A 25,399-nucleotide genomic window follows, 5' to 3' on the forward strand; every position below is an offset into this window, starting at 1 on the left:
CTTTGTGCAAGGGAAGTGTGTCCTGTCGCAGCGAGTTTCTGCACACAGGAAACGTTTCCTAAGCAAGGGCTGCAAGATTTGTAGGTGCGGCTCTGAACAATTGCAATTTGTTTTTGCACGACAATTTTCTGGCACTCTTGAGGGGCCTCACCCTGAAGCAACGCAGGTGCAACCAGGAGAGCAGAGATGGGTTTCAGCAGGTTCTGACCAGTTCTGGAGAACCGGTAGCGGAAATTTTGAGTAGTTCAGAGAACCGGTAGGAAAAATTCTGACTGGCCCCGTCCCCATCTATTCTCTGCCTCCTGAGGCCCAGCTAATTGGGAGGGAATGGGGATTTTGCAACATCCTTCTCCCAGGAGTAGGGTGGGAATGGGGATTTTGCAGTATCCTTCCCCCAGGAGTGGAGTGGGAATGGGGATTTTGCAGTAACCTTCCCCTGGAGTGGGGTGGGAATGGAGATTTTGCAGTATCCTTCCCCTGGAGTGGGGAGGGAATGAGGATTTTACAGTATCCTTCCCCTGGAGTCAGGTGGGAATGGAGATTTTACAGTATCCTTTCCCTGGAGTCGGGTGGGAATGGAGATTTTACAGTATCTTCCCACTGGAGTGGGGTGGGAATGGAGATTTTGCAGTATCCTTCCCCTGGATTGGGGAGGGAATGGAGATTTTACAGTATCCTTCCCCTGGAGTGGGGTGGGAATGGAGATTTTGCAGTATCCTTCCCCTGGATTGGGGAGGGAATGGAGATTTTACAGTATCCTTCCCCTGGAGTCAGGTGGGAATGGAGATTTTACAGTATCCTTCCCCAGAATTGGGGAGGGAATGGTGATTTTACAGTATCTACAGTATCCTTCCCCTGGATTGGGCAGGGAATGGAGATTTTACAGCATCCTCCCCTGCCACACCCACCAAGCCATGCCACGCCCACCAAGCCACATCCACAGAACCGGTAGTAAACATTTTTGAAACCCACCACTGCAGGAGAGGTTTCTTTCCAGAAATGACACCTTGAGCTCGTCCCAAGAACACGTCCTCCCCAAAAAGATTCCAACACACAACCCAAATTTACACCTCTCTCCTAAGTTTTCTGTGTGTTTATCCTCTGGCGTTTGCTAAAGGATCACCCATTAATGGATGGCTAATCAGGCTTTCCATAATTAATTCAGCTTCAAAGGCCCTTTCACAGTCGGCAGGCGGCGAGAAGTCGGAGTTTATGGAGAAAATTGACGCTGGGGGTGGAGGCTTGGCTACTTTGCCACCAAGAGGGCATTTTTAATCCAGCTTTGTCTTCTTTTCTCCGCCCAAGGTCTAAAGCACCCTCTCTGGCATCGAGGGTGGGAGCTCACTTTCCCCCAGCCAGTGATGGACTTCATCTCCCATCATCCCCAGTGCATCGTCTTAAAGAAGACAGTTCTAAGAGGGAGCAGCAGGGTGTTTGCAATGTGGAGTGCCTGGCATCAGGGGGGGGGGGCGAGGGGCACTCACAAAATGGCTGTGCCCTTTACAAAACAGAATCATAATTAAAATTAATTCTGAAAATGTTGTGGGAAGATTATGCACCGCTGGTGCTAAACCCTGCTTGGATTAGTGTAGATAAATCATAATTGTTCTTCCAGATCTCAGGGAGAGAGTATGCCGGTGCAATAATTTTATTTTATAGCACTTTATAGGTGATTGCATATTCATCCAGAATGTTCGGGCAAGGTTTGGCATTTTTGTCCGTCTATCAAATCCTTGCTCAGGATCTGGGATAGCCAGAGGTTGTTTGATGGTTGCTACAGTATTGATTGATTGATTGATTGGTTCGATTTATATGCTGCCCTTTCTCCAGAGACTCAGGGCGGCTTACAATGCGTTAAGCAATAGCCTTCATACTTTGGTATCTACCTGCTTAGTAGGGCTTTCGCCCCCCCCCAAGTGGTGTTCTTTTTTTAATACAAAGTCAGCTTATTGCCCCCACAATCCGGGTCCTCATTTTACCTCCCTCGGAAGGATGGAAGGCTGAGTCAACCTTGAGCCTGGTGAGATTTGAACTCGCAGTCATTGCAGGCAGCTGGTGCTACTTAACAGTGCTTTAGTCTGCTGCGCCACCAAGGCTCTCAAGTACAGCTTAGAATCATAGAGTGATAGAATCGTAGGGCTGGAAGGGACATTGGAGGTCTTCTATTCCAACCCCATGCCCAAGGCGGGAGACCCTATACCCGTGTTGGTGAATCTATGGCACGTGTGCCACAGGTGGCACGCGTAGACATAATGGTGGGCATGCGAGCATTGCCGTGGTTCGGCTGATTTTCGGGCCTTCCGGGCCCACCAGAAGTTGGCAAACGGGCCATTTCCAGCCTCCGGAGGGCTTCCGGGGGAGAGGGGAAGGCCGTTCTCACCCTCCCCGGCTCCAAAAAGGCCTCTGGAGCCTGGGGAGGACGAAAAATGAGCCTCCCGGGCCCACCATGCCAACGCATGCCAAAAGCGGGGGTCGTGCGGGGGGGGTCATGCATGCTTGCACGCGCCGGTCAGCTGATTTTTGGGCCTTCTGGGCTCACTGGAAGTTGGGAAACAGGCTGTTTCCGGCCTCCAGGGGGGAGGGGGAGGCCGTTTTTGCCCTCCCCAGGCTCCTAGAAAGCCTCTGGAGCCTGGGGAGAGCGAAAAACAGGCCTTCTGGGCCCACGGTGCCGTCGCGTGCCAAAAGTGGGGGGAGTGCGGGGGGGGTCGTGCACACATGCGTGGGGGGGCGGGGCGCATAGAATTATGGGTGTGGGCACGTGTGCACGTGACACCCCTGCTCTCCCCGCTTTTGGCCCAGGTTAGGCATCACTGCAATATATACAAAGCAGAAAGCCAAAGTGATTTTGCCGTTACATTTCTATTTGCAGATCTCTGCATTTTGCAAGATTTTCTCCGGTTCTTTCTCTTCTCTTCTTGCTGTCTCCAGGAACTGCCACACCCACTATCCAGACTGGTTTTTTTGTTGTTGTGTGTCTGTCTTATCAACAGTTCTTAAGTGATGCTTCTCCGTTGCAATCAGCCAGATGTTTAGACTGGATTTGGCATGTTCATCCACTGATCAAGGACCTGTTGTTATTATTACATTTGTTATGGCCACCCACTCCAAAGACTTAAAACCGTTCTGGTGTAAAAATTTTCACTGAAGTAAATATCATTTACCAAACAAAGATTTGAACGTTTCTCCTCATTTCTGTTGTCTAGGAATAACTATAAATCTGTCTGGGTCTCCGGAAGACACTTTGGGGAATAAAAATGAAGCCGAGCTGAGCTTTTCCTGTAAGCTGATTTCTAAAATAAAATCATACAGGGAGTTGCAACTTACGACCACGATTGGGCCCTAAAATTCTGTTCTTAAGCGAGAACAAGTTTGTTAAGTGAATTTTGCCCCGTTTTGCGACCTTTCTTGCCTCGCTTGTTAAGTGAAGCACTGCAGTTTATAACCGAGTAACCCAGTTGTTAAGTGAATCTGGCTTCCCCGTTGACCTGAATTTTGATCACGTGACAAATGGGGATGCTGAAATGGTCGTAACTCTGAAAAAACGGTCCTGACCCTTTTTTTCAGTGCCGTTGTAACTTTGAATGGTCACTAAACGAACTGTTGTAAGTCAAGGACTACCCGTATTTTTAAAAATTCAAAGTCAGGGGTGGCCAGGAAGCTGTGTTGTGGACCGCCAGTAGCCTACGGAGCTGGCAGCCGAGCTGGACAGCGAGGAGGCTGAGGAAGAGCATGGGCCAGTCCTAGAGGCTGGGTAAGGCCCGGATGAAGGCTCTGTGTCGGAGGCAGAGATGGGGCCGGGGCCATCGGGGAGTGATGTGCGGACTCCAGAGCCTCCAGAGACTGATGGGAGTGAGGCAGAGGAACAGGAGGAGCCTGTTCCTAATGCACACATGAGAAGAGCTGCCAGGAGGCAAGAGCAGCTAAAGCAAAAAGGACGACTCAGGAGTAAGGCCAGAAGATGATTGGCCTCTCCCAGAAGGCTTAAAAGACCAGCAATGGCTCTTTGGCTCTTTGTCAGAAAACAACGTTGATAGATTTGTTTCTTGTCTTGCTGCATTTCTTTCTTGTCGGTGTCTTCTGCTTCTGAACCTTTACCAAGAAAAGCCTTTGGCAGGTTGCCTAATTAGACCAAGGTTGGTGATAAGGCTGAAGGATTGTGTTATGAAGAATTTGTTTTGAATGAGTTTGGACTATGCTGAGAATGAGTTAATTCTCAGCTGTTCTTAATATAGTCTGTTTGTTTCGAACTGTTTGCGTCTGATAATACCTACTCGGGCCTGGGTCACAACAAGCTGAGGACTCCCCATGTCGTTTGAATGGCAATATCCTTCAGAGAAAATGTCAAGGAACCGTAGCCGGCTAGTGTTACCCCTCTCATGCTGATTGCGTTGGCACAAAGTGTTGACGATGTGTGAAGCAGCTGCTTTCCTCTTAAACAGCATCTCCGCGCAATATAGCAAGTGAAGTCACAGTGACTTTGAAGTCTCCTTTTAAGTCCTGCACTCAAGGATGAATCCTAGGGGCTCTGGAGCAGAAAAAGAAACTTATTGGGAATCTTTCCTCTTTTAAGTTTATTACTCAGGGGTTCAATTCCTCCATGTCATCAATGTCAATTTTTGCAACAGGTTAAACCTGGGTTCACAAACCCGATGCTCAAATAAGCATCTTCTTCTGCTTTAAAGGGCATGGGATGGTTCACCAAACAGATTAGAAAAAGAGCCAAGCCAAAGTCGTGACATCACATTTCAATCCTATTCTAACTTGCTGGGTCAATCCAGCCACAAGAAGTCGGAATAACAGAGTTGGAAGGGATTCTGGAGGTCTTCTAGTTCAAACTAGGGGAGTGAAATTCAGCAGGTTCTGTCAGGTTCTGGAGAACCGGTAGCGGACATTTTGAGCAGTTCGGAGAACTGGTAGCAGAAAGTTTGAGTAGTTCGGAGAACTGATAGTGAAAAGTTTGAGTAGTTCGGAAAACTGTTAGTGGAAATTTTGAGTAGTTCGGAGAACCGGTAGTGGAAATTTTGAGTAGTTTGGAGAATCAGTAGTGGACATTTTGAGCAGTTCGGAGAACCGATAGTGGAAAGTTTGAGTAGTTCGGAGAACTGGTAGCAGAAATTTTGAGTAGTTCAGAGAACCAGTAGCAGAAATTTTGAGCAGTTCTGAGAACCGGTAGTGGAAATTTTGAGTAGTTTGGAGAACAGGCAAATACCACCTCTTGACTGGCTCCAGAGTGGAGTGGGAATGGAGATTTTGCAATACCCTTCCCCCAGGAGTGGGGAGGGAATGGGGAATTTGCAGTATCCTTCCCCTGCCACGCCTACCAAGCCACGCCCATCAAACCACACCACGCCCACCAAGCCACGCCCACAGAACCAGTAGTAAAAAAAAAAATTGAATTTCACCACTGGTTCAAACCCCTACCTAAGCAGGAGACCCTATACCATTCCAGATAAGTGGCTGTCCAGGCTTTTCTTAAAAGCCTCCCGTGATGGATCACCCACAATTTCTTGGGGGAAGTTGTTCCATTTTTAATTGTTCTCACTGTCAGGAAATTTCTCCTTAGTTCTAGGTTGCTTCTCTTCTAGTTTAGTTTCCGTCCATTGTTTCTTGTCCTGCTTTCTGGTGCTTTGGAGAATAGCTTGACTCCCTCTTCTTGGTGGAAACCCCTCAAATACTGGAAGACTGCTATCATGTCACCCCTGGTCCTTCTCTTCATTAAACTAGACATATGCAGTTCCTGCAACCGTTCTTCGTATGTTTTAGCCTCCAGTCCCCTAACCATCTTTGTTGCTATTCTCTGCACTCTTTCCAGAGTCTTGATTCTATCCCTTCGTTAATGCAGCCTAATAGGATTGCATTGGCTTTTTTGACTACTGCTGAACATTGTTGGCTCATATTTAAATGATTGTCCATTAGATTGCAAGATCCCTCTCACAGTTCCTGGCATTAAGCCAGTGGTGAAATTCAATTTTTTTTACTACTGGTTCTGTGGGTGTGGCTTGGTGGGCGTGGCAGGGGAAGGATACTGCAAAATCCCCATTCCTTCCCCACTCCTGGGGGAAGGATATTGCAAAATCTCCATTCCCACCCAACTCTGGGACCAGCCAGAGGTGATATCTGCTGGTTCTCCGAACAATTCAAAATTTCCACTACCGGTTCTCCAGAACTTGTCAGAACTTGCAGGATTTCACCCCTGCATTCCGCCAAGTTTCACGTAGCCTATATCTATAACGTTGGTTTTTCTTCCCAATGTGTAAAACTTTACTTTTCTCTACACTGAATTTCATTTTCTTAGATAGGACCTCGTGGATCTGGAGAACTTGACGGCAGACAGAAATTGCCCAGAAATGGTCAAAAATTGCAAAGAATACAGCTTAGTAGATGCTTTTCCAAAAAATCTCTTGTTGGCTTGCCTCATAGCCAAATGATCATCCGGCATTTAAATGCAAATAAAAATAGATCAAAGTCCTGCAGAAAAAATAAAATAAAATAAAATGCAGCTGCAGCTTAAAATAAAAGCCCCAAAACATGGTCTTGATAGAAAAGAGTGGGAATTATACACATTTTTTGCAGACCTTTAAAATAGTAAGTCTGAATTGTTTCCAGTGGCACACAGGCCCATGTTTACTCATGGTCTTGATGGTAGTCCCGAGAGTTGAGTTTACAGGGCGGCATTTAAAAATTAGCAGGTGGATGTTGCAGTTATACATCTGCAGTTTTTTGCACTAAGGGTGATCGACAAACTGTCAGCTAAGATTTACACCTCCCGCCTGTCTCAATCAATGGCAGAAAGGGGAAAAAGCCATTTCCGTGGTCCGTTCTTGCTTGTTTTCATTCTAATTTGTGAAAAGACAATTTGATGAAATCAGAGGTAGTGTCAGGTATGCCTCCTTTCAGTACCGGTACTCAAGAAAGAGAAACCCCAACTCCATTTTCATGGAGGAAGGTACTTTTACTGAGTATGAACTGAATGCAACCAAAGAAAAGCAAAGTCTGAGGCAATAGGCGTGAAAATCACATATAGAAAGCATCCTTAAAACCCTCCCCACAAGGGTCCAGTCAGGATTATCCAATCCATATCCCTCCCAAGGGATCATGTGGGGTGCAACTTCCGATGGCTCCATCCTTCTGGTATGCCAGGACCAGGGGTGGGTTCTAACCGGCTTTACTACCGGTTCTTTTTGTGCATGTGCTTCGCGCGTGATCGCCTCTTCGGTCGCGCGCTTTGCAAGCGCGTTGCAAATCTGCCTAGCTGAGGTGCGACAATCCGCTTTGCCGCACCTCTCAGCTGGGCGAAAAAAGAAGAAATATAAGGTTGGAATAACGCGGGGCCGGGCGGGAGGGCCCAGCTCCCGAAGAAAGAGAACCGGTTCGGTGACGTAATAGCATCACCGCTACCGGCTCGGCCGAACCGGGCCGAACCGGGAGCAACCCACCACTGGCCAGGACGGTTGATCTTGACTGGTTATCAGCGCGCCTCCCAGCTGCAAAGAAACGCTGAGGAAAACTTTCTCCAATTTACTCCACCAGCTCACTTCCCCCCTCCCAAATATCCAGACAGCTCCCCCCTCCCCCCGTTACAATGGCAGCCGAGCAAGCAAGTAATATAAAGGCGGACGCTGACAGGTAGCTTTGTTGCTGGACGTATTTTTCATTGGGCAACAAGTTTTCTTAGTGGCCTACAACTTCTATGATATTCAGTCCCAGGATAATTGCCTGTTTTTCAGAGTTACGACCTTTGCAACATCCCTACGGCCACGGGATCAAAATTCAGGTGCTTGGCAACTGCTTCGTAATTGTGACCATTTCTGTGTCCCGCCTTCTGATGAGTAAAGTCAATGGGGGAACCAGATTCACTTTAACTATTAGTGCCACTTTAAAATTAGTGCTACTAATTTATCCACTGCATCGATTCACTTAACAACTGGGGCAAGAAAGGTCGTAAAATGGGGGCAAAGCTGGCTTCGCAAATGTCTCACTTAACGATGTAAATTTTGGGCTCGGCTGTGGTCGGAAGTCGAGGACTACCTGTATTAGAAATGCATCCAAAAATCCACAGCAAAAATCTAAACTGAAACCCCGTATGTAATTCGAGGAGAATAAAATTATGAAAAAAAAGAAAAAAAGAATGCCACCGTTTACTGAGGTGCCTCCTCACCGCAGCAGAATAAACTTAGCACAAAATCGCAAAAGACATACTTTGCCTCCGATATCAGAGTGCGAGACTAAAATTGGAGAATACGCTGCGGTGTCAAAACTGATGAGCTATATATCTCGATAATGGAAGTTTAACTCGATTCAAGCAGGAATGGCTCCCTGACATGCAATATATATATCACGGGGAAAAGGGAGATTTAGACATCTGGAATATCGTTTTGAGGGCTCAGCTAGAAAGTAGCATCTCTTACTAATGCACGATGCAAAGTTCAAATATCTAAACGGTGCCCAGCCGTTCCGGGTGACAGATGGAAGAGAAATAGAGATTCTATCATGTAAGCTTCTTGGATGAGAAGCGAAACGTCTTCAAAGAAAAACCAGAAAGTCCAGTTGCCTCTTGAAAGAAAAAAAACATCTTTGGGACTATCTGTACTGGTGATACTTTTATTCCTCTTTTTTTTTTTTTTTAATTTGATTTATATGCCACCCTTCTCCGGAGCTCAGGGCGGCTTACAATGCGTTAAGCAAGAGCCTTCATACTTTTGTATATTTATACAAAGTCATCTTATTGCCCCCACAATCTGGGTCCTCATTTTACCTACCTTTGAAAGGATGGAAGGCTGAGTCAACCTTGAGCCTGGTGAGATTTGAACTTGCAGTAATTGCAGGCAGCTGGTGTTAATAACAGTGCTTTAGTCTGCTGCGCTACCAGGGCTCTTGAATCAGATTTCATTTTTAAATGTTCCATCTCCTCTCCCTGCTCTTTCTGATCCCCCGAAACTAACACGAACGTTTGGATTTGTTTTTAAAATCATTTTTAGGTGCTGCGCAATTTGCCAACAGAGGTTGCAGCCTGGGGTTGACTTTGAGTGGCAAGATCCAACAGTCAAAATGTCTGCAACGCTCGACTTGGAAAAAGGATGCACGGTGGATGAGCTGCTTCATGGATGCATTGAAGCCTTCGGTAAGGATGGCAGCTGTCTTAAGGACGTCAATGCAGGCATGATGCAATGTTGTTTTATATTATTGTATTTATTATTCTATTCTATTCTATTCTTATTCTATTCGTATTTTATTTTATTTTATTTTATTCTATTATTCTATTCTATTCTATTTGTATTTTATTTTATTCTATTCTTATTCTATTCTATTCTATTCTATTCTATTCTATTCTACTCTACTCTACTCTACTCTACTCTACAGGTAGTCCTCAATTTACGACAACAATCGAGCCCAACATTTCCGTTGCTAAGCAAGTCAGCTATTAAGTGAATTTTGCCACTATTTTACAACCTTTCTTGCCAGAGTTGTTTAGTGAAGCACTGCGGTTGTTAAGTGAATGGGACTTCCCCATTGAGTTTTGCTGGTCAAAAGGTCGCAAAAAGGGATCACGTGACCCCAGGATAATGAAGCCGTCATAAATCTGAGTCAGTTGCCAAGGGTCTGAATTTCAATCCCGCGACGATGGGGTACTGCAACGGTTGTAAGTGAAGAGAAATGATCATAAGTTCACTTTTTTCCCCCAGTGCCGTTGTATCTTCCGACGGTCAGTAAACAAATGATTGTAAGGCGATCACTATCTGTAACTTTGAAGCCTCCTCAGAAGAAGGAGCACTTAAAAGAAATGGGTGGAAGAGAGTGCAAGAGAGGCAGACTATGAGAAATTGCGTTTTAAATCTGATGGGCCTGCTTTCATCTGAGTTTATGTTCCCCCCATTTTTTTTAATTTTTTTTTTTGCAGACAATGAGGGCAAAGTCCGAGACCCCCAGCTGGTCCGCATGTTCCTCATGATGCATCCATGGTACATCCCGTCTTCCGAACTGGCTGCGAAACTGCTTCAAATATATCCTTTGGACTGGCACCCAGTTCTGTTCCTCCAGTTTCTACTGTGTTTCTTAAATGAACCTGGCCAGGGGTGGGCTTCAAAAATTTTAGCAAGGGGTTCTCTGCCCAGTTGCTGGGTGGGCGTGGCCATGGTGGGCGTGGCCTAATTGGCCTCCTGTACCATGGGGGTGGGTGTTTTTGCCCTCCCCAGGCTCCGGAGGCTTTCCTTGAGCCTCTGGGAGGGCGCAAACGGCCTCCCCAGGCTCCAGAGGCCCTCTGGAAGCCGGAAACGGGCTTGTTTCTGGCCTTCCTGAACTTCCGGTAGGCTCGTTTTTCGCCCTCCCTGAGCCTTCCTTAGCACCCTGCACTTACCTGCATCCAAAACGGGCCGCGTGGGGACTCCTGTGAGGGGAGGGGAGGGGTGAATGGGGCCAGCCAGGAGTGGGATTTGGGGGTTCTCCAAACTGCACAGAATCTTAGCTAGAGGTTCTCCCGAACCCCTGCAAACTCCCAGCAGCCCACCCCTGAACTTAGCTTAGTTTCTCTACCTTGATCTTTCTAAGATGTGTGCATTTCAGTTTCTAGAATTCTCCCAACCAGCATGGCTGGCTGAGGAATTCTGGGAGTTGAAGCCCGCACATCTTAGCGGGAAAAGTTGGACAACACTGTTAACTTCAAACGCTTACTAAATAAACTGTTGTAAGTCGAGGACTATCTGTATACGTTAAGTGATGCAGAGAAATATATATTACCTGTTATCCCTTTTATTTGCTCCTTAATTCTGTCCTGAACTTATCAAGAGTCTCGCGGATCAGAAAACAGCTCCTTGCCAGTTAAGACGTGCCATCTAATCCGGTGAGTGGCTGGTTCTCGTGAGAAGCAGGATGGATAGCTAGCTGTACAACTTTGACGGGAGTGCTGTTTTTTTGGCTACTGATCCATTTGTCCAAAAGTTGCTCCCAACATGGCCAATTTAACTTCTCGAGCGAAGTTGTTCTAGAACAGGGGTGTCAAACTCGATTTCATTGGGGGTCACATCAGGGTTGTGTTTGATTTCGGGGGCTGGATGGGCATGGCCAGTTTGACGTCACTCATGTCGGGGGCGTCTGTGGTGGCCCAAGCGGTGGGCTGGTCTTTTGCTGTTTTTAGAGTGGCCCTGTAGGTCAGATCTAAGCACCCCGCAGGCCAGATCCAGCCCCCAAACCTTGAGTTTGACACCCCTGTTCTAGAACAAGGGCCTCCAAACTTGGCAACTTTAAGACTTACCGACTTCAACTCCTAGCATGGCTCGCTAGGGAATTCTGGGAGTTAAAGTCCACAAATCTTAAACTTGCTAACTTTGGGGACTCCTATTCGAGAGTGTTGGCCCCATAATGGAAAAAGACCCTTTTTTAGTCCTCAGCTCCCCATTTTCTTATGGAATTGAAGTACCGCCAACTGTTGTTCCAAGAAAGATTGACTTGATGGGGTTAAAATAGGAAGGGGGTCAACAATTGAAAAAAGATGTTGAGATTTTAGAAAGAGTGCAGAGAAGAGCAACGAAGATGATTAGGGGACTGGAGGCTAAAACATACGAAGAAGGGTTGCAGGAACTGGGTATGTCTAATTTAATGAAAAGGAGGACTAGGGGTGACATGATATGCAGTCTTCCAATATCTCAGGGGTTGCCACAAAGAAGAGGGAGTCAAGCTATTCTCCAAAGCACCTGAGGGTAAAACAAAAAACAATGGATGGAAACTAATCAAGGAGAGAAACAACATAGAACTAAGGAGAAATTTCTGAGGACAGTTAACCAGTGGAACAACTTGCCTCCAGAAGTTGTGAATGCTCCATCACGGGAGGTTTTTAAGAAGAGACTGGACAGCCACTTGTCTGGAATGGCATAGGGCCTCCTGCTCAAGCAGGGGGTTGGACTAGAAGACCTCCAAGGTCCTTTCCAATTTTATTATTCTGTGTCCTAATCCTGGAGGACACTGGATGCCATATTGGGCTTTGTACATCAACAAATGTAGGTTTGGAAACTCCCAGCAAGGTAGAACTTGGCCAGGGGCTGCAGATGTTTGAGGGAAGACCCAATCCAACTCATCTGAAGGTCCAGGATGTATTTTTTTGGGTGGGGAGAGAAATCATTTTCCTAGAAGACCCTCACTTTGGGGCAGGGGTGAAATTAAAAAAAATCCCCTACCGGTTCTGTGGGCGTGGCTTGTTGGGGGGAGGTCATATGACTGGGTGGGCGTGGCCAACTCGACATCACTCACATCGAGGGGGTGCTCATCAGCCCCTCCCCTCCCAGCCACTCCTTGTCGCGAATGGCAGGAAAATGGGGAGGGGATTATTTCTGCCTACCATCCTTCCCTCAGTTTGTGCTGAGATTGAGGAATGGATGACAGGCAGGAAAATCCCCTTCCCCATTTTCCTGCCTTTCACGAAAACGGCTCCATTCCAGATGCTCCCCCTCCGGCCCCCTCCCTCCTGGGGACTACCTTAAAGGTACAGGCTGCAGCAGCTCCGTTCTGAATGGAGGGAGAAAAGTTAGCATTCTCTCTGCTGCATTTAACATTGAATTCTGTGGAATATCGAGTGGCGGGAAGAGGTGAACAGAAGAAGGGAAGACGTAATTACTACCGGTTCGGCGAACTGATGCTCATAATCCCTAGCGGTTCACCCGAACCAGTCCGAACCGGTAGGATTTCACCCCCACTTTGGGGGTATTAAGTCTTCCCCGTTCATCTTGACAGGTACTGGGTCTCAGCCTTCCCTGCAGAGTTTGACCTCAACCCAGAACTGGCCGAGCAGATCAAGGAGTTGAAGGAGCTTCTTGGACGGGAAGGAAGCCGTCGACACAGCAATCTGATTGATATCGAGAGCGTGTAGGTAAACGGCAGGACCGGGCTTCTTGTGCATCCATAATTCTGCTTCCGATCCTCCGCAACACGTCCAGTTTGTTTAGGACAACTTCTGGGTTGGGTAAATTCCTGTTGCAGCAGCTGCAGCAGCAAAACACCCAATGTGATTCGTTGTGGGAGGAATTGGACGGATTGTTGGCATTTTGAGTGGCTCTATATTTATTTATTTGTTAAATTTCTTTGCCGCCTATCACGGGGGGGTGGCTTCTCTAGGTGGCTTACAACAATAAAAAGGAAAGTGAACAGAACAGAAGTAAGATAATAGAAGAATACAATAAAAGTGTCCAAACTTGGCCACTTTAAGACTTGTGGACGTGAACTCCCAGAATTCCTCAGTCAGAATAAATTCTGGGAGTTGAAGTCCACAAGTGGCCAAGTTTGGAGACCTCTGTGATAAACAATGAAAAAGAACATAGCCATAGCAATAGCACTTAGATTTATATACTGCTTCACAGTGCTTTCCAGCCCTCTCTAAGCAGTTTACAGAGTCAGCCTCTTGCCCCCCAACAATCTGGGTCCTCATTTTACCCACCTCGGAAGGACGGAAGGTTGAATCAACCTTGTGCCGGTCAGGATTGAACTGCTGGCAGTGGCAGAATTAGTCTTCAAAGCTGCATTCTAACCACAGGGAGGGAGGGAGGGAGGGAGGGAGGGAAGGAGGGAAGGAAGGAAGGGAGGAAGGAAGGAAGGAAGGGAGGAAGGAGGGGCAATGACACAAGCAATAGCACTTAGACTTATATCCCACTTCACGGTACTTTTAAAGCCCTCTCTAAGCGGTTTACAGAGTCAGTCTCTTGCCCCCAACAATCTGGGTCCTCATTTTATCCACCTCGGAAGGATGGAAGGCTGAGTCAACCTTGAGCCTGGTGAGAATTGAACTGCTGAACTGCAACTAGCAGACAGCTAAACTAGCCTGCGGTACTGCACTCCAACCACTGCACCCCCTCGGCTCATAATGAGAATACATCGATTACCAAAAAAAAAAAAAAGAAAGAAAAATGGATGGGTAGAGAGAGCAGAGAAGAAGAGGGGAGGTGGATAGTTTGTGGGGGGGGGGTGAGAACCCATCCCAGTCAGAGAGTTGACGATTCAGGACATTGTACAAACTCAGGAAGTAGGAGGTTAATTCAGTAACTAAGTTAAGCAAGGTTGGGCAGAAACCTAGTCAGTTGGCTTGGACTCTACAGATATTAAGGTAAGGGGTGCTTCAGGTAAGCTAAAATGGCTGAAGTTCTTGATTATTATTCTGGGTTGTTGGTTCCCCCCCCCCTTTTTGAGTTGTTGAATTCAGGGTGTTTTTGTCTTTTGTGGGTTCCTCCATCCAGCCCGACTTACAAATGGAAGAGACAGGTAACTCAACGTCATCCCGTTGCACAGAAGAAGCGCAAGATGTCACTGCTTTTTGACCACCTGGAGTCGGGAGAGCTAGCGGAGCATCTCACCCACCTCGAATACCGTTCCTTCAGCAAAATCCTGGTGAGTGCATGGGTGGGCGGGAGAAGAGGACTTCAGCGCCCATCATCCCTAGCCAGAAAGACTTTGATTGTGTTCTGTCCCAGCTACAGACCCCAAAGAATGCAGCACACACAAAGTCTGTACAAACCTTAGTTTACTAAATTAAATCAGTCTTTTTTCAAACAAAGGCTGTTAATGAACTTTCTTAACAGCCTACAAGAATCCAAAGAATAAATAATCGTAATCTTAATTATGGTTGGCAGAAATCCCAGAAGCAATTTGCAGAGAACTAAGATCCAGACGCGAAGGAGAGTGAACGAAGTTGTTCCCTGAAAATTGCCTCAGTCGTCGTCCTTCCTTAAATAGGCTAAGGGAGTGGCCAATTAGCCCCAAGCCTTACTCTCGAGGAGACCTCCTCCTGAGGAGCCACTCCTGCCTTTTGGCAGTTCTGTGCGCCCATGCATCGAGAAGAGGCTCCTCCTCTTCTTCCTCTTCACTTATGGGAGCTTCTGGAGGTTCTGAAGGCCCTGTCTGAATCCCCACCTCTGGCACCACCTCTTCTCCAGCCTCCTCATTGTCCGACTCGAGTGCCAGCTGCACAGGCTCCTGGCGCAGCACCACACCAGCCTCCTCACTGTCGGAATCAGTTTTTGCCCTCCCCGGGCTCCAGAGGCTTTTCTTGAGCCTCCAGGAGGGCGAAAATGGCCTCCCCAGGCTCTGGAGGCCCATTTCCGGCCTTCCCAAACTTCTGGTAGGCCCATTTTTCACCTTCCCCGTGCATCCTGCACTTACCTGCATACAAAACGGGCCACGTGGGGACTCCTGGGGTGGGCGGGCCCAGCCAGGAATGGGATTTGAGGGTTCTCCAAACTGCACAGAATCTTAGCTAGAGATTCTCCCGAACCCCCAGCAGCCCACCCCTGAGCACAAGCCTTGGAGACATCTCCAGAACTTCTCCTTCCTCCAACGGTGACCCCTCCTCCCTCTTCCTGAGCCCTGAAAGCCCTTTCCTCATTTTTCCAGTTCCAGGATTATCACAGTTTTGTGATGCACGGATGCACAGTGGACAACCCGGTCCTGGAGAGGTTCATCACTCTCTTCAACAGCGTCTCCCAGTGGATTCAGCTGATGGTGCTTAGCAAGCCCACCGCTCAGCAGCGAGCCCAAGTCATCACCCGCTTCGTCATGGTGGCCCAGGTGAGATTCCCAGGCTTGTTGCACCACCATCTCTGCCGCCATCTTTTTTTTTTCTCCTTGGGTTGCATTTGCCAGGGAGTCCTTGACTCAATTACAGCTGAGCCCAACATTTCTGTTGCTTCACGAGGTGGTTGTTAAGTGAGTCACGGCCGCTTTTATGATGCCTTTCTTGTCATGGCGGTTAAGTGGATTGTTGCAGTTGTTAAGCGTGTGACACAGTCGGTAAGCGAATCTGGCTTCCCCCAATGACTTTGATTGTTGGAAAGCGGTGGGGAAGGTTGCAAATGGTGATGACGGGATCCTTAGACACTGCCGTGTAAACATATCCCAGTGTTGTGACCCAGGCCCAAGTAGGTAGTAATCGACGCAAACAATTCCAAAACAAACAGACTTTATTAGGGCAGCTGAGAATTAACTCATTGTCAGTGTCGTCCAAACTAAATCAAAACAAAGTCTTCATAACACAAATTCTTCAGTCTAATCACCAACCTTAGTATAATTAGGCAAACTGCCAAAGGCTTCTCTTGGCAAAAGTTCAGAAGCAGAAGACTCTGACAAGACTATCAACGTTGTTTTCGGACAAAGAGCCCAAGAGCCGTTGCTGGTCTTTTAAGCCTTATGGGAGGGACCAATCATCTCTTGGCCTTACTCCTGAGTCGTCCTCTTTGCTGTAGTTACTCATGCCTTCTGGCAGCTCTGTGCATGCGTGCACTAGGAACAGGCTCCTCCTGTTCCTCTGCCTCTCTACTGTCAGCCTCTGGAAGCTCCGGAGTCCGCACATCACTCCCAGATGGCCCTGGCCCCATCTCTGCCTCTGATGCAGAGCCCTCATCCGGGCCTTCCTCAGCCTCCAGGACTGGCCCATGGTCCTCCCCAGCCTCATCACTGTCTGACTCCGCTGCCAGCTCCATAGGCTGCTGGCAAACCACAACACCCAGGTTGCCAAGCACCCAAATTTTGATCATGTGATCGTGGGGATGCTGCAAACCATCCTAAGGGCAAAGACCGATCCTAAGTCACCTTTTTTCAATGGGGAATTCTGGGAGTTGAAGTCCACACACCCCTCTTAAAGTTGCTGAGAAACGCTGTTCCCTGCTGTTAGATTTTTATTCCAGCAACCCCAGACTTCTGTTCATTCAATCAATCCGAATAGAGCTGGAAATGACTTTAGAGGTCTTCTAGTCCAACCCACGGCTCAAGCAAGAGACTCTACACCAGTGGTGAAATTCAATTTTTTTTACTACTGGTTCCATGGGCAAAGCTTGGTGGGTGTGGTGTTGCTTGGTAGGTGTGGCATGGTGGGCGTGGCAGGGGAAGGAAACTGCAAAATCTCCATTCCTTCCCCACCCCTGGGGGAAGGATACTGCAAAATTCCCATTTCCACCCCAGTCTGGGGCCAGCTAGAGGTGGTATTTGCCGGTTCTCCGAATTACTCAAAATTTCCACTACCGGCTCTCCAGAACCTGTCAGAACCTCCTGGATTTCACTCCTGCCTTATACCCGTAATGGCAAACCTATGGCACCCATGTCACAGCTGACAGGCAGAGCCCTCTCTGCGGGCACACGAGCCGCCCAGCTCATCTCTCCCGCGCATGTGAGCACGCGCCTCCCAACGGCCGGTTGATTTTTGGAATGCACGGGGAGCGGGGTATATGTGGGAGACGTGTGCAGATGCACAGGGGGGCGCGCATGTGCGGCGGTGCGGGGGTCACACACGCATGCTCGGGGGTGGAGCGGAGCATGGGGTGTGTGGCATGCCCCCCCTCACAGCCCGTCTTTGGGCCCAGGAGGCTGCAGGGAGGCCTGTTAGGCCCAAAACAGGGGCCGGGGGGGGGGTCGGGTGCACATGCACGGGGGGGCGCACTTTGCATTATTGGTGCCGGCACGCACTCGCGCTGTCGCACGCACACACGTGCACTTTCGTCACACAACAAGAAAAAGATTAGCCATCACTGCCCTATACCATTTCAGACAAATGGCTGTCCAGTCTCTTCTTAAAAACCTCCAGGGATGGAGCACCCATGACTTCTGGTGGCAAGCTGTTCCGCTGGTTCAGGATGTCTCTTGGATTGCAAAGCCCAGAATTCCTCTTTCGGACTGGGTTGGCTGGGAATGATGGGGCTGGCAGGAATTAATTACAAACATTAACAAACAAAATCTTTTTGAACCATGTTTCCTGTCTTGCCCTGTGGGTCCTTTTGAACAGAAGGTCCTGAGCTGAGCCACAAACCAGTTGGGTCCACATAAGATGCTTGATCAGTTTGGGCCTGTAGCATGATCCTCTTCCATGACCTTAGCATGTTGTATGAAGCAGGGTCCCAAAGGAGCTGCAACCTTTGTCCTTCGAGTTCTTGATAAAAACAGGATTAGTTTTTTGGCAGGGGTAAGAAATTTTCCTGTCATTTGAGATGGCACCAGTTGGCATATAAATAGTATAAACCTAATAAATACCAAATCACTAAATGAAGTGGACCAGGAACAAGTGCCCAGATTTCATATTTTAAGGCTGTGCTCCTCTCGCTCTTTTAAAGCAGAAAAGAGGGGTGGGGAGAGAGAAAACGGACATTTATTTTTAGCTGGGGACTTTGTGTTATTGTTGTCGTTGTTGTTGTTATTTTTTACTATTAGGTTCTCAAGACCTGCAGTGAGGACCTGGGCTCAGTTGCCAACCCCATTTCAAGGCGACTGAAAGGAATAGTTTTAATAATTCTAAGGGGATTATTTGTTCTAAAGGAATAATTAGTTAACTGGACCGAAGCTTAACACACTTCATCTTTTTACACATACAAACAGACACACACAAACTCCAATTTGTTAAGTTAAAAGATCTCCTGCTGCAGTCTCTTCATGTTTTGCTACCAACATTTGGCAGGATGGTTTGCTGCAAAAATACGCTGGGGGACCAACCATACATGGTTTGTGTTATGGTGTGTTGATGATTATGGGTTGCTCACCCTGCTTCTGAACCCAGCAGGATCTGTTGTTGCAAGCTCGCAAGCCCTTCTTTCATTTTTTTTTCCCTGGCAAACATAAATGAAAGTAATTTGCTTTCCAAGTTTGTTATAATTTTAGCCATGACGTCTCCTTCTCTGCTTCTCTCTTTCCTAATCCCCAAATGGCTCTCACTCTTTCTGGCCAAGTGTTTTTCAACCTTTAACCACTTTTAAGACCGGTATGCTGGCTGGGGAATTCTGGGAATTAAAGACCACGGATTTGAGGGTTGCTAAGCTTGAGAAAAACTTGCATTAAGTTGCCTGTTCTTTTAAGATTAGGAAAAAGGGTGGTATACAACAAGGGGCTGTGTGAATGTGTGTGGATGGATGGATGGATGGATGGATGGATGGATGGATGGATGGATGGATGGAAAGACAGGCAGCAAATCAGGGGTGAAATGCTCCTGGTTCGGACCGGATCACCCGATCCGGTAGCGATGGAGGCGGGTGGTTCAGAGAACCGGTAGCAAAAATTCCTGCCCCCCCCACCATACCCAGGTGAGCCGCACAATCATCAGAGGCTTTTTTTTTTTTACTTTTAAAAGCATTTTTTCTACAACCTCTTCTTTTTAAAAAGCCTCTGCCGATCAGGCAACTCAGCTTGGATTGTCAGAGGCATTTAAAAGAAAAAAAAAGCCTCAGCTTGGATCATCAGAGGCATTTAAAAGAAAAAAAGCCTCTGCCAATCAGGCAACTCAGCTGGGATCATCAGAGGCTTTTAAAAGAAAAAAAGCCTCTGCCGATTAGGCAACTCAGCTGGGATGGTCAGAGCCTTTTGAAAGCATTTTTTTACAACCTCTTCGCTGAAGAGGTTGTAGAAAAAATGGTTTTAAAAGTTAAAAAAAAAAAGGCCACGCCCACCCAGTCACATTACCCTCCCCCACCAAGCCATGCCCACAGAACTGGTAGTAACAAATTTTAGATTTCAATACTGCAGCAAATAGATAGAGATGATAGATGATAGTAATAATAATAACCTTTATTGTCACTGCACAACATATGTACAGTGAGATTGGTGGCGCTCCTTCAGTGCATAGATAAATGATAGCTATATCATATGATTTCTGTAATAGAGTTGTCGAAGTCTGGAATGCCCTACCTACTTAATTCAGTTGTCTGAATCAGCTACAAATGTTCAGTTTCAGACAGAAATTGACTTCCGTGGACCTTACTTAAGTGGTCAGGAGAGCGGGGCATGCATGAGTTCACTAACGTGTCTATCGTCCCCGTCATTGTATTTTTATTCTCTTATTCTTGTTCTTGTTTTTGTTTGACAAATTCCAATAATTAATTAATTAATTAATTAATTAATTGGATAGATAGATAAATAGACAGACAGATAGATAGATAGATACCGTGTTTCTCCAAAAATAAGACTCTGTCTTATATTTTTTTGAACCCCGAAATAAGTGGTTGGCCTAATTTTCAAAGAGATCTTATTATTTTGGGGCACGTGGAGCAAGACGGGGCTCCTCTTGCCGTCTTACCTGATTTCCAGCTCTGTCTCCCTAACCCTAACCAGAGGAAATGGCGGGGATCGGCTGCGCACGCGTTTAAATATTTTCGGGAGAGGGTTTATTTTGGGGGGAGGTCTTATTATCTGGGGAGGTCTTATTTTTGGAGAAACACGGTAGATAGATAGATAGATAGATAGATAGATAGATAGATAGATAGATAGATAGATAGATAGATGATAGATAAAGGATGGATGGATGGACGGATGGATGGATGGATGATAGAAAAATAGACAGACAGATAGATAGATAGATAGATAGATAGATAGATAGATAGATAGATAGATAGATAGATAGATAGATAGATAGATGATAGCTACATAGATGATAGATAAATGATGGATGGATGATAGACAGACAGACAGATGATAGATACATAGATGATAGGTAACGGATGGATGGATGGATGATAGACAGACAGACAGACAGAGACAGACAGATGATAGATACATAGATGATAGATAAATGATGGATGGATGGATGATAGATGGATCATCCACTGCAGTGATTCACCTAACAACAGAAGCAAGAAAGGTCATAAATTGGGTCAAAACTCACTTAACAACGGTCTCACTCAGCAATATAAATTTTGGGCTCAGTCATGGTTGTAAGTCAGGGACCATCTGTATTTCCTCCCAGAGCTCAGTTCAGGGGCAGCTGTTAGCTGACCACAAACTGATCAAAGCAAACCCAAAGCAGGAGCCGAGTGGAAGGGAGACCACAGTGAATGCTGAAGGAGGGGAGTGGGGTGTGATGGTGGTGCCACACTTAATTGCATCTCTTCCCCTTGTCTCCCCTCCTACCTCTGCCCCCTTCTTCCCTTCCTTTGCAGAGGCTTCTCCATCTGCAAAATTTCAACACCCTGATGGCCGTGATCGGTGGGCTGGGCCACAGTTCCATCTCTCGCCTAAAGGAGACGCACAGCTTTGTGAGTCCAGAGACGACAAAGGTAAAGGAACACAGGTGTGTATAGGGGGAGGGAGCATCCTAAAAAGCAGAGACATCACCCTGCCAACAAAAGTGCCTATAGTCAAGGCGATGGTTTTCCCAGTTGCAATGGATGGCTGGGAAAGTTGGACCATAAGGAAGGCTGAGAAGGCCAAAGAATGGAGGCCTTTGAACTCTGGTGCTGGAGAAGATTCCTGCGAGTCCCTTGGGCTGCAAGGCCATCCAACCGGTCAGTCCTAGAGGAGATCAACCCTGACTGCTCTCTAGAAGGCCAGATCCTGAAGAGGAAACTGAAATCCTTTGGCCACCTAATGAGAAGGAAGGAAGGACTCCCTGGAGAAGAGCCCAATGCTGGGAACGATGGAGGGCAAAAGAAGAAGAAGGAGATGGCAGAGAAGGAGGTGGCTTGATGGAGTCACTGAAGCAGTCGGCGTGATCTTAAATGGACCCCGGAGGATGGTAGAGGACAGGAAGGCCTGGAGGAACGTTGTCCATGGGGTCGCAACTAACAACAACAATAGGGGGAGAACCAGATGCTGAGACCAACAAGGAGGACCGAGACCGGAAGGCTGAGGATTGGCTCGGGGTGTCAGAAGGGGTGTCTGGGTGTGACCAAGAGAAACCTGGGGGCCACTCCTGTTTTCGGAAAATATTCTCTCACAACCAAAATAGTGGTGCCTATGACTTAAGGAGAGCCCAGAAGTAGTGGTGAAATCCAAATTTTTTTACAACCAGTTCTGTGGGCATGGCTTAGTGGGCATGGCAGCGGGAGGATACTGCAAAATCCCCATTCCCACCCCACTCCAGGGGAAGAATACTGCAAGATCCCCATTCCTTTCCCACTCCTGGGGGAAGGATACTGCAAAATTCCCATTCCTACCCCACTCTGGGGCCAGCCAGAGGTAGCATTTGCCGGTTCTCCGAACTACTCAAACTTTCCATTACCAGTTCTCCGAACTACTCAAAATGTCCACTACCGGTTCTCCGAACTACTCAAACTTTCCACTATCGGTTCTCCGAACTACTCAGACTTTTTGCTACCGGTTCTCCGAACTGCTCAAAATTTCCGCTACCGGTTCTCCAGAACCTGTCAGAACCTGCTGGATTTCACCCTTGCCCAGAGGCCTTTTGGTAGGAAGCGTGTGGGTTATCTGTTCGGATTGTCCGAGGGCTGGACTTAGATGACCTCAGGGGTCACTTTTTCAACTCAGCTCTGATTCAGCAATGAATGCCAGCGGCCAAGAGGAATAATTGGATCATTTGGGTGGGGAAGGTTGTTAAAGAACGATGACTCTGGGCAGGCTCCCAACTGTTGAAATAAACAGCAATCCGGTTTTAAAAAAGCAATTTTAAAAACCGATATACAAAGATAAGAGAACTATCCAGAAGATAGTAAGAAAAGAAACATTCCTTCGTAAAGATGATGGCTTCTTGTTTTATCCTCTCTCTGTTTGCGAGAATAATTCATTCATGAGCTTTAAGATGGGCGTTGCCCATGAGGTCTAGTCACTTGATTCTGTTTGTAGGATTTCTATTTCTTATAATTAAATATAACAAGGGCGGGATGAACATAAAAATAAAATAAAATAAAATAAAGGATATTGCTGTGGTGTTTTATGCCTTGTTTCTTCATCAGAGTTTTTTTCCCCCCAGCCGTTCTGAGTTTTCTCCCCACAAACGGAATCGAGTGACTAGTCCTCATGGGGGCAATGCCCTCCTCAAAGCTTCCTTAGCGGAGACCAACTTCCCTCCCTTGCTCCATTGCAGGTCTGGGAGTCGCTGCTGGAGTTGCTGTCCTCAGCAGGGAATTACAGCCGCTACCGGCGGTGTTTTGCCGAGTGTGTTGGGTTCAAATTCCCCATTTTAGGAGTCCACCTCAAGGACCTGGTGGCCGTCCATGTGGCCCTTCCCGATTGGCTGGACCGGACGCACTCCCGCCTGAACGGCAATAAGATGCAGCAGCTGTTTAGCATCCTCAGCGACCTGGCCATGGTTCAAAGCATCCGCCCGCCGTTCGAGGCAAACCCCGACCTTCTCAACTTGCTCATGGTAAGATCCTCCTGGAGCTCCTCAGTCGATAATTCTTTTTGTACAGGTAGTGCCTCGACTTACCCCGGTTCATTTTTTTTAATACACTTTATTAAACTTTTATTACATTAAAAACATAAAAAATTATATCACTCAACAACAGCTATTTGTGGTGTTTTTCCAGTGGTGAAATCCAAACTTTTTTACTACCGGTTCTGTGGGTGTGGCTTGGTGGGCGTGGCTTGGTGTGGTGGGCGTGGCTTGGTGGGCATGGCAAGGGAAGGATACTGCAAAATCTCCATTCCCACCCCACTCCCGGGGAAGGATACTGCAAAATTGTCAAATGGGTTTTAGTTTGAATGTTTTAAATTTTGGGCCACAGTTATATAATTCTTTTAAAATTTTTAAATTTTGTATTGGTATGTGTTTTAGTTCTGGCTGTGCACCGCCCTGAGTCCACTAGGAGAAGGGCGGGATATAAATTGAATAAAATAAATAATAAATAAAATAAAATCCCCATTCCCTCCCCACTCCAGGCGAAGGATTCTGCAAAATCCCCATTCCCTCCCCACTCCAGGGGGAAGGATATTGCAAAATCTCCATTCCCACCCCACTCCGGGGCCAGCCAGAGGTGGTATTTGCTAGTTTTCCGAACTCAAAATTTCTGCTACCGGTTCTCTGAACTACTCAAAACTTCCGCTACTGGTTCTCCAGAACCTGTCAGAACCTGCTGGATTTCACCCTGTGTTTTTCGTAATTCGTGTGTTATTTACAAAAATTAAATTGTGCGTATTTACATTCTTATTTTATCTATTACTTATATTTAATAACTATCTTTAATCTATCTCCGTTCTATCCAGTTATACCACTGTTCCCACACCTTGTAAAATATCGATGCCTCTTTGTCTTTTAAACTCAGCGTTAATTTGTCCATTTCTGCGTAATTCGTGACCTTTTGTATGACAAGTTTCTCTGCGGGTGTGCATGGCTGTTTCCAACATTAAGCGAAGGCCATCCTGGCAGCGGTTAATATGTGTAATACTAGATATTTTGTGCTCTTCACGTATTTTTATTTTGAAGATTCCCAATAGGAAGAGTTCTGGTTCTAAATTTAATAGTTCGTTAGTAATTTCCTGTAGCTAATTTTTAATTTTAAGCCAATATTTTCAAGCCTCAGGGCAGGACCACCACATGTGGTAGTATGTTCCGACTTACCATGGTTCATTTAGTGACCGTTCAAAGTTACAACAGCGTTAAAAATTTGACGTTAGAATGGCACTGAAAAAAGGACTTGAGGACCGTTTTTTATGCTTAACGACCGTTGCAAGCATCCCTGTGGTTGCCCCTGATCAAAATTCAGTTGCTTGGCAACGGACTCGCATGTAGGACGGTGGCAGTGTCCTCCTGGGGTCACGTCACGTGTCCCCCTTTTGCAACCTTCTCACAAGCGAAGTCAGCCGGGGAAGCCACTTAACGACCGAGTTACTGACTTAATAACTTAGAGTGATTCACTGAGCAACCGTGGCAAGAAAAGTTGGGAAAAGGGGGCAAAACTCACTTAACGACTATCTCGCTCAGCAACAGAAATTTGGGGCTCCATTGTAGTCGTAAGTCGAGGACTACCTGTATTTATGATGGTTGCAATAACCTGAAGTCACATGATCTGTGTTTTTTCCCAGCTGGCTCCCATCGAGCCAAATCAATGGAGAAGCTGGATTCTGTTAATGACTGTCTGATTCACTTAAGAGCCACGGCAAAAAAAAAGGCTCGGCCCTCTTTAACAGCTGCTTTGCCTAGCAATGGAAATTCTGGTTCCAATTGTGGTCATAAGTCAAGGACTATCTGTACAGGGAAGGAAACAAGAAAAAAAACTCCTTTAGGATCCTGTACAGGGAAGGCCTCGACTTACGACCGTTTGTTTAGTGACTGTTTGGAGTTACAATGGCACTGAAAAAAGTGACTTATGAGAATTTCTCGCACTTACGACCGTTGCAGCATCCCCAGAGTTACCTGATCAAAATGCGAATGCTTCACAACTGGCTCATATTTATGACGGTTGCAGTGTCCCCCCGGGAGGGTGGGGGTGGGATCACATGATCCCCTTTTGTGACCTCCTGGCAAGCAAAGTCAACGGGGACGTCAGATTTACTTAACAACCGTGTTGCTAACTTGCAGGGATTTACTTAACACCTGTGACAAAGAGAAATACAGCTGCATTTTATGAATTTAACAACCGCAGGGATTCCCTTAACAACCTGTCAAGAAACCTGTCGTAAAATGGGGCAAAACTCACTTAACAAATGTCTCGCTTAGCCACGGAAATTATTGGGCTGAATGGTGGTCGTAAATTGAGGAGTACTTTTAAAAAAAGAATTT

The 25,399-nt window shown here is 46.8% G+C and overlaps 1 protein-coding gene across 3 annotated transcripts in view; it reads left to right on the forward strand.

Moving 5' to 3' along the window:
• RASGRP2 (RAS guanyl releasing protein 2) overlaps positions 1-25,399 on the forward strand; it is a 62,644-nt gene that overhangs the window by 13,698 nt on the left and 23,547 nt on the right. Inside the window, exons 2-9 of one of the 3 annotated variants that reach the window (XM_034424358.2) lie at positions 8,979-9,121; positions 9,899-10,001; positions 10,775-10,837; positions 12,721-12,852; positions 14,214-14,364; positions 15,367-15,540; positions 20,880-20,996; positions 22,763-23,044. In XM_034424358.2, coding sequence (XP_034280249.1) covers positions 9,049-9,121; positions 9,899-10,001; positions 10,775-10,837; positions 12,721-12,852; positions 14,214-14,364; positions 15,367-15,540; positions 20,880-20,996; positions 22,763-23,044 — 1,095 coding nt within the window. In that variant the 5' untranslated portion in view covers positions 8,979-9,048. Of the gene's footprint in view, positions 1-8,978; positions 9,122-9,898; positions 10,002-10,774; positions 10,838-12,720; positions 12,857-14,213; positions 14,365-15,366; positions 15,541-20,879; positions 20,997-22,762; positions 23,045-25,399 lie in introns of those variants that run through there. The other 2 variants (XM_087880975.1, XM_034424361.2) reach the window with 2 other exon arrangements.

This window comes from Pantherophis guttatus, chromosome 18, assembly GCF_059756535.1.
Source record: "Pantherophis guttatus breed Tessera chromosome 18, ASM5975653v1, whole genome shotgun sequence".
Taxonomy (NCBI): Eukaryota; Metazoa; Chordata; class Lepidosauria; order Squamata; family Colubridae; genus Pantherophis; species Pantherophis guttatus.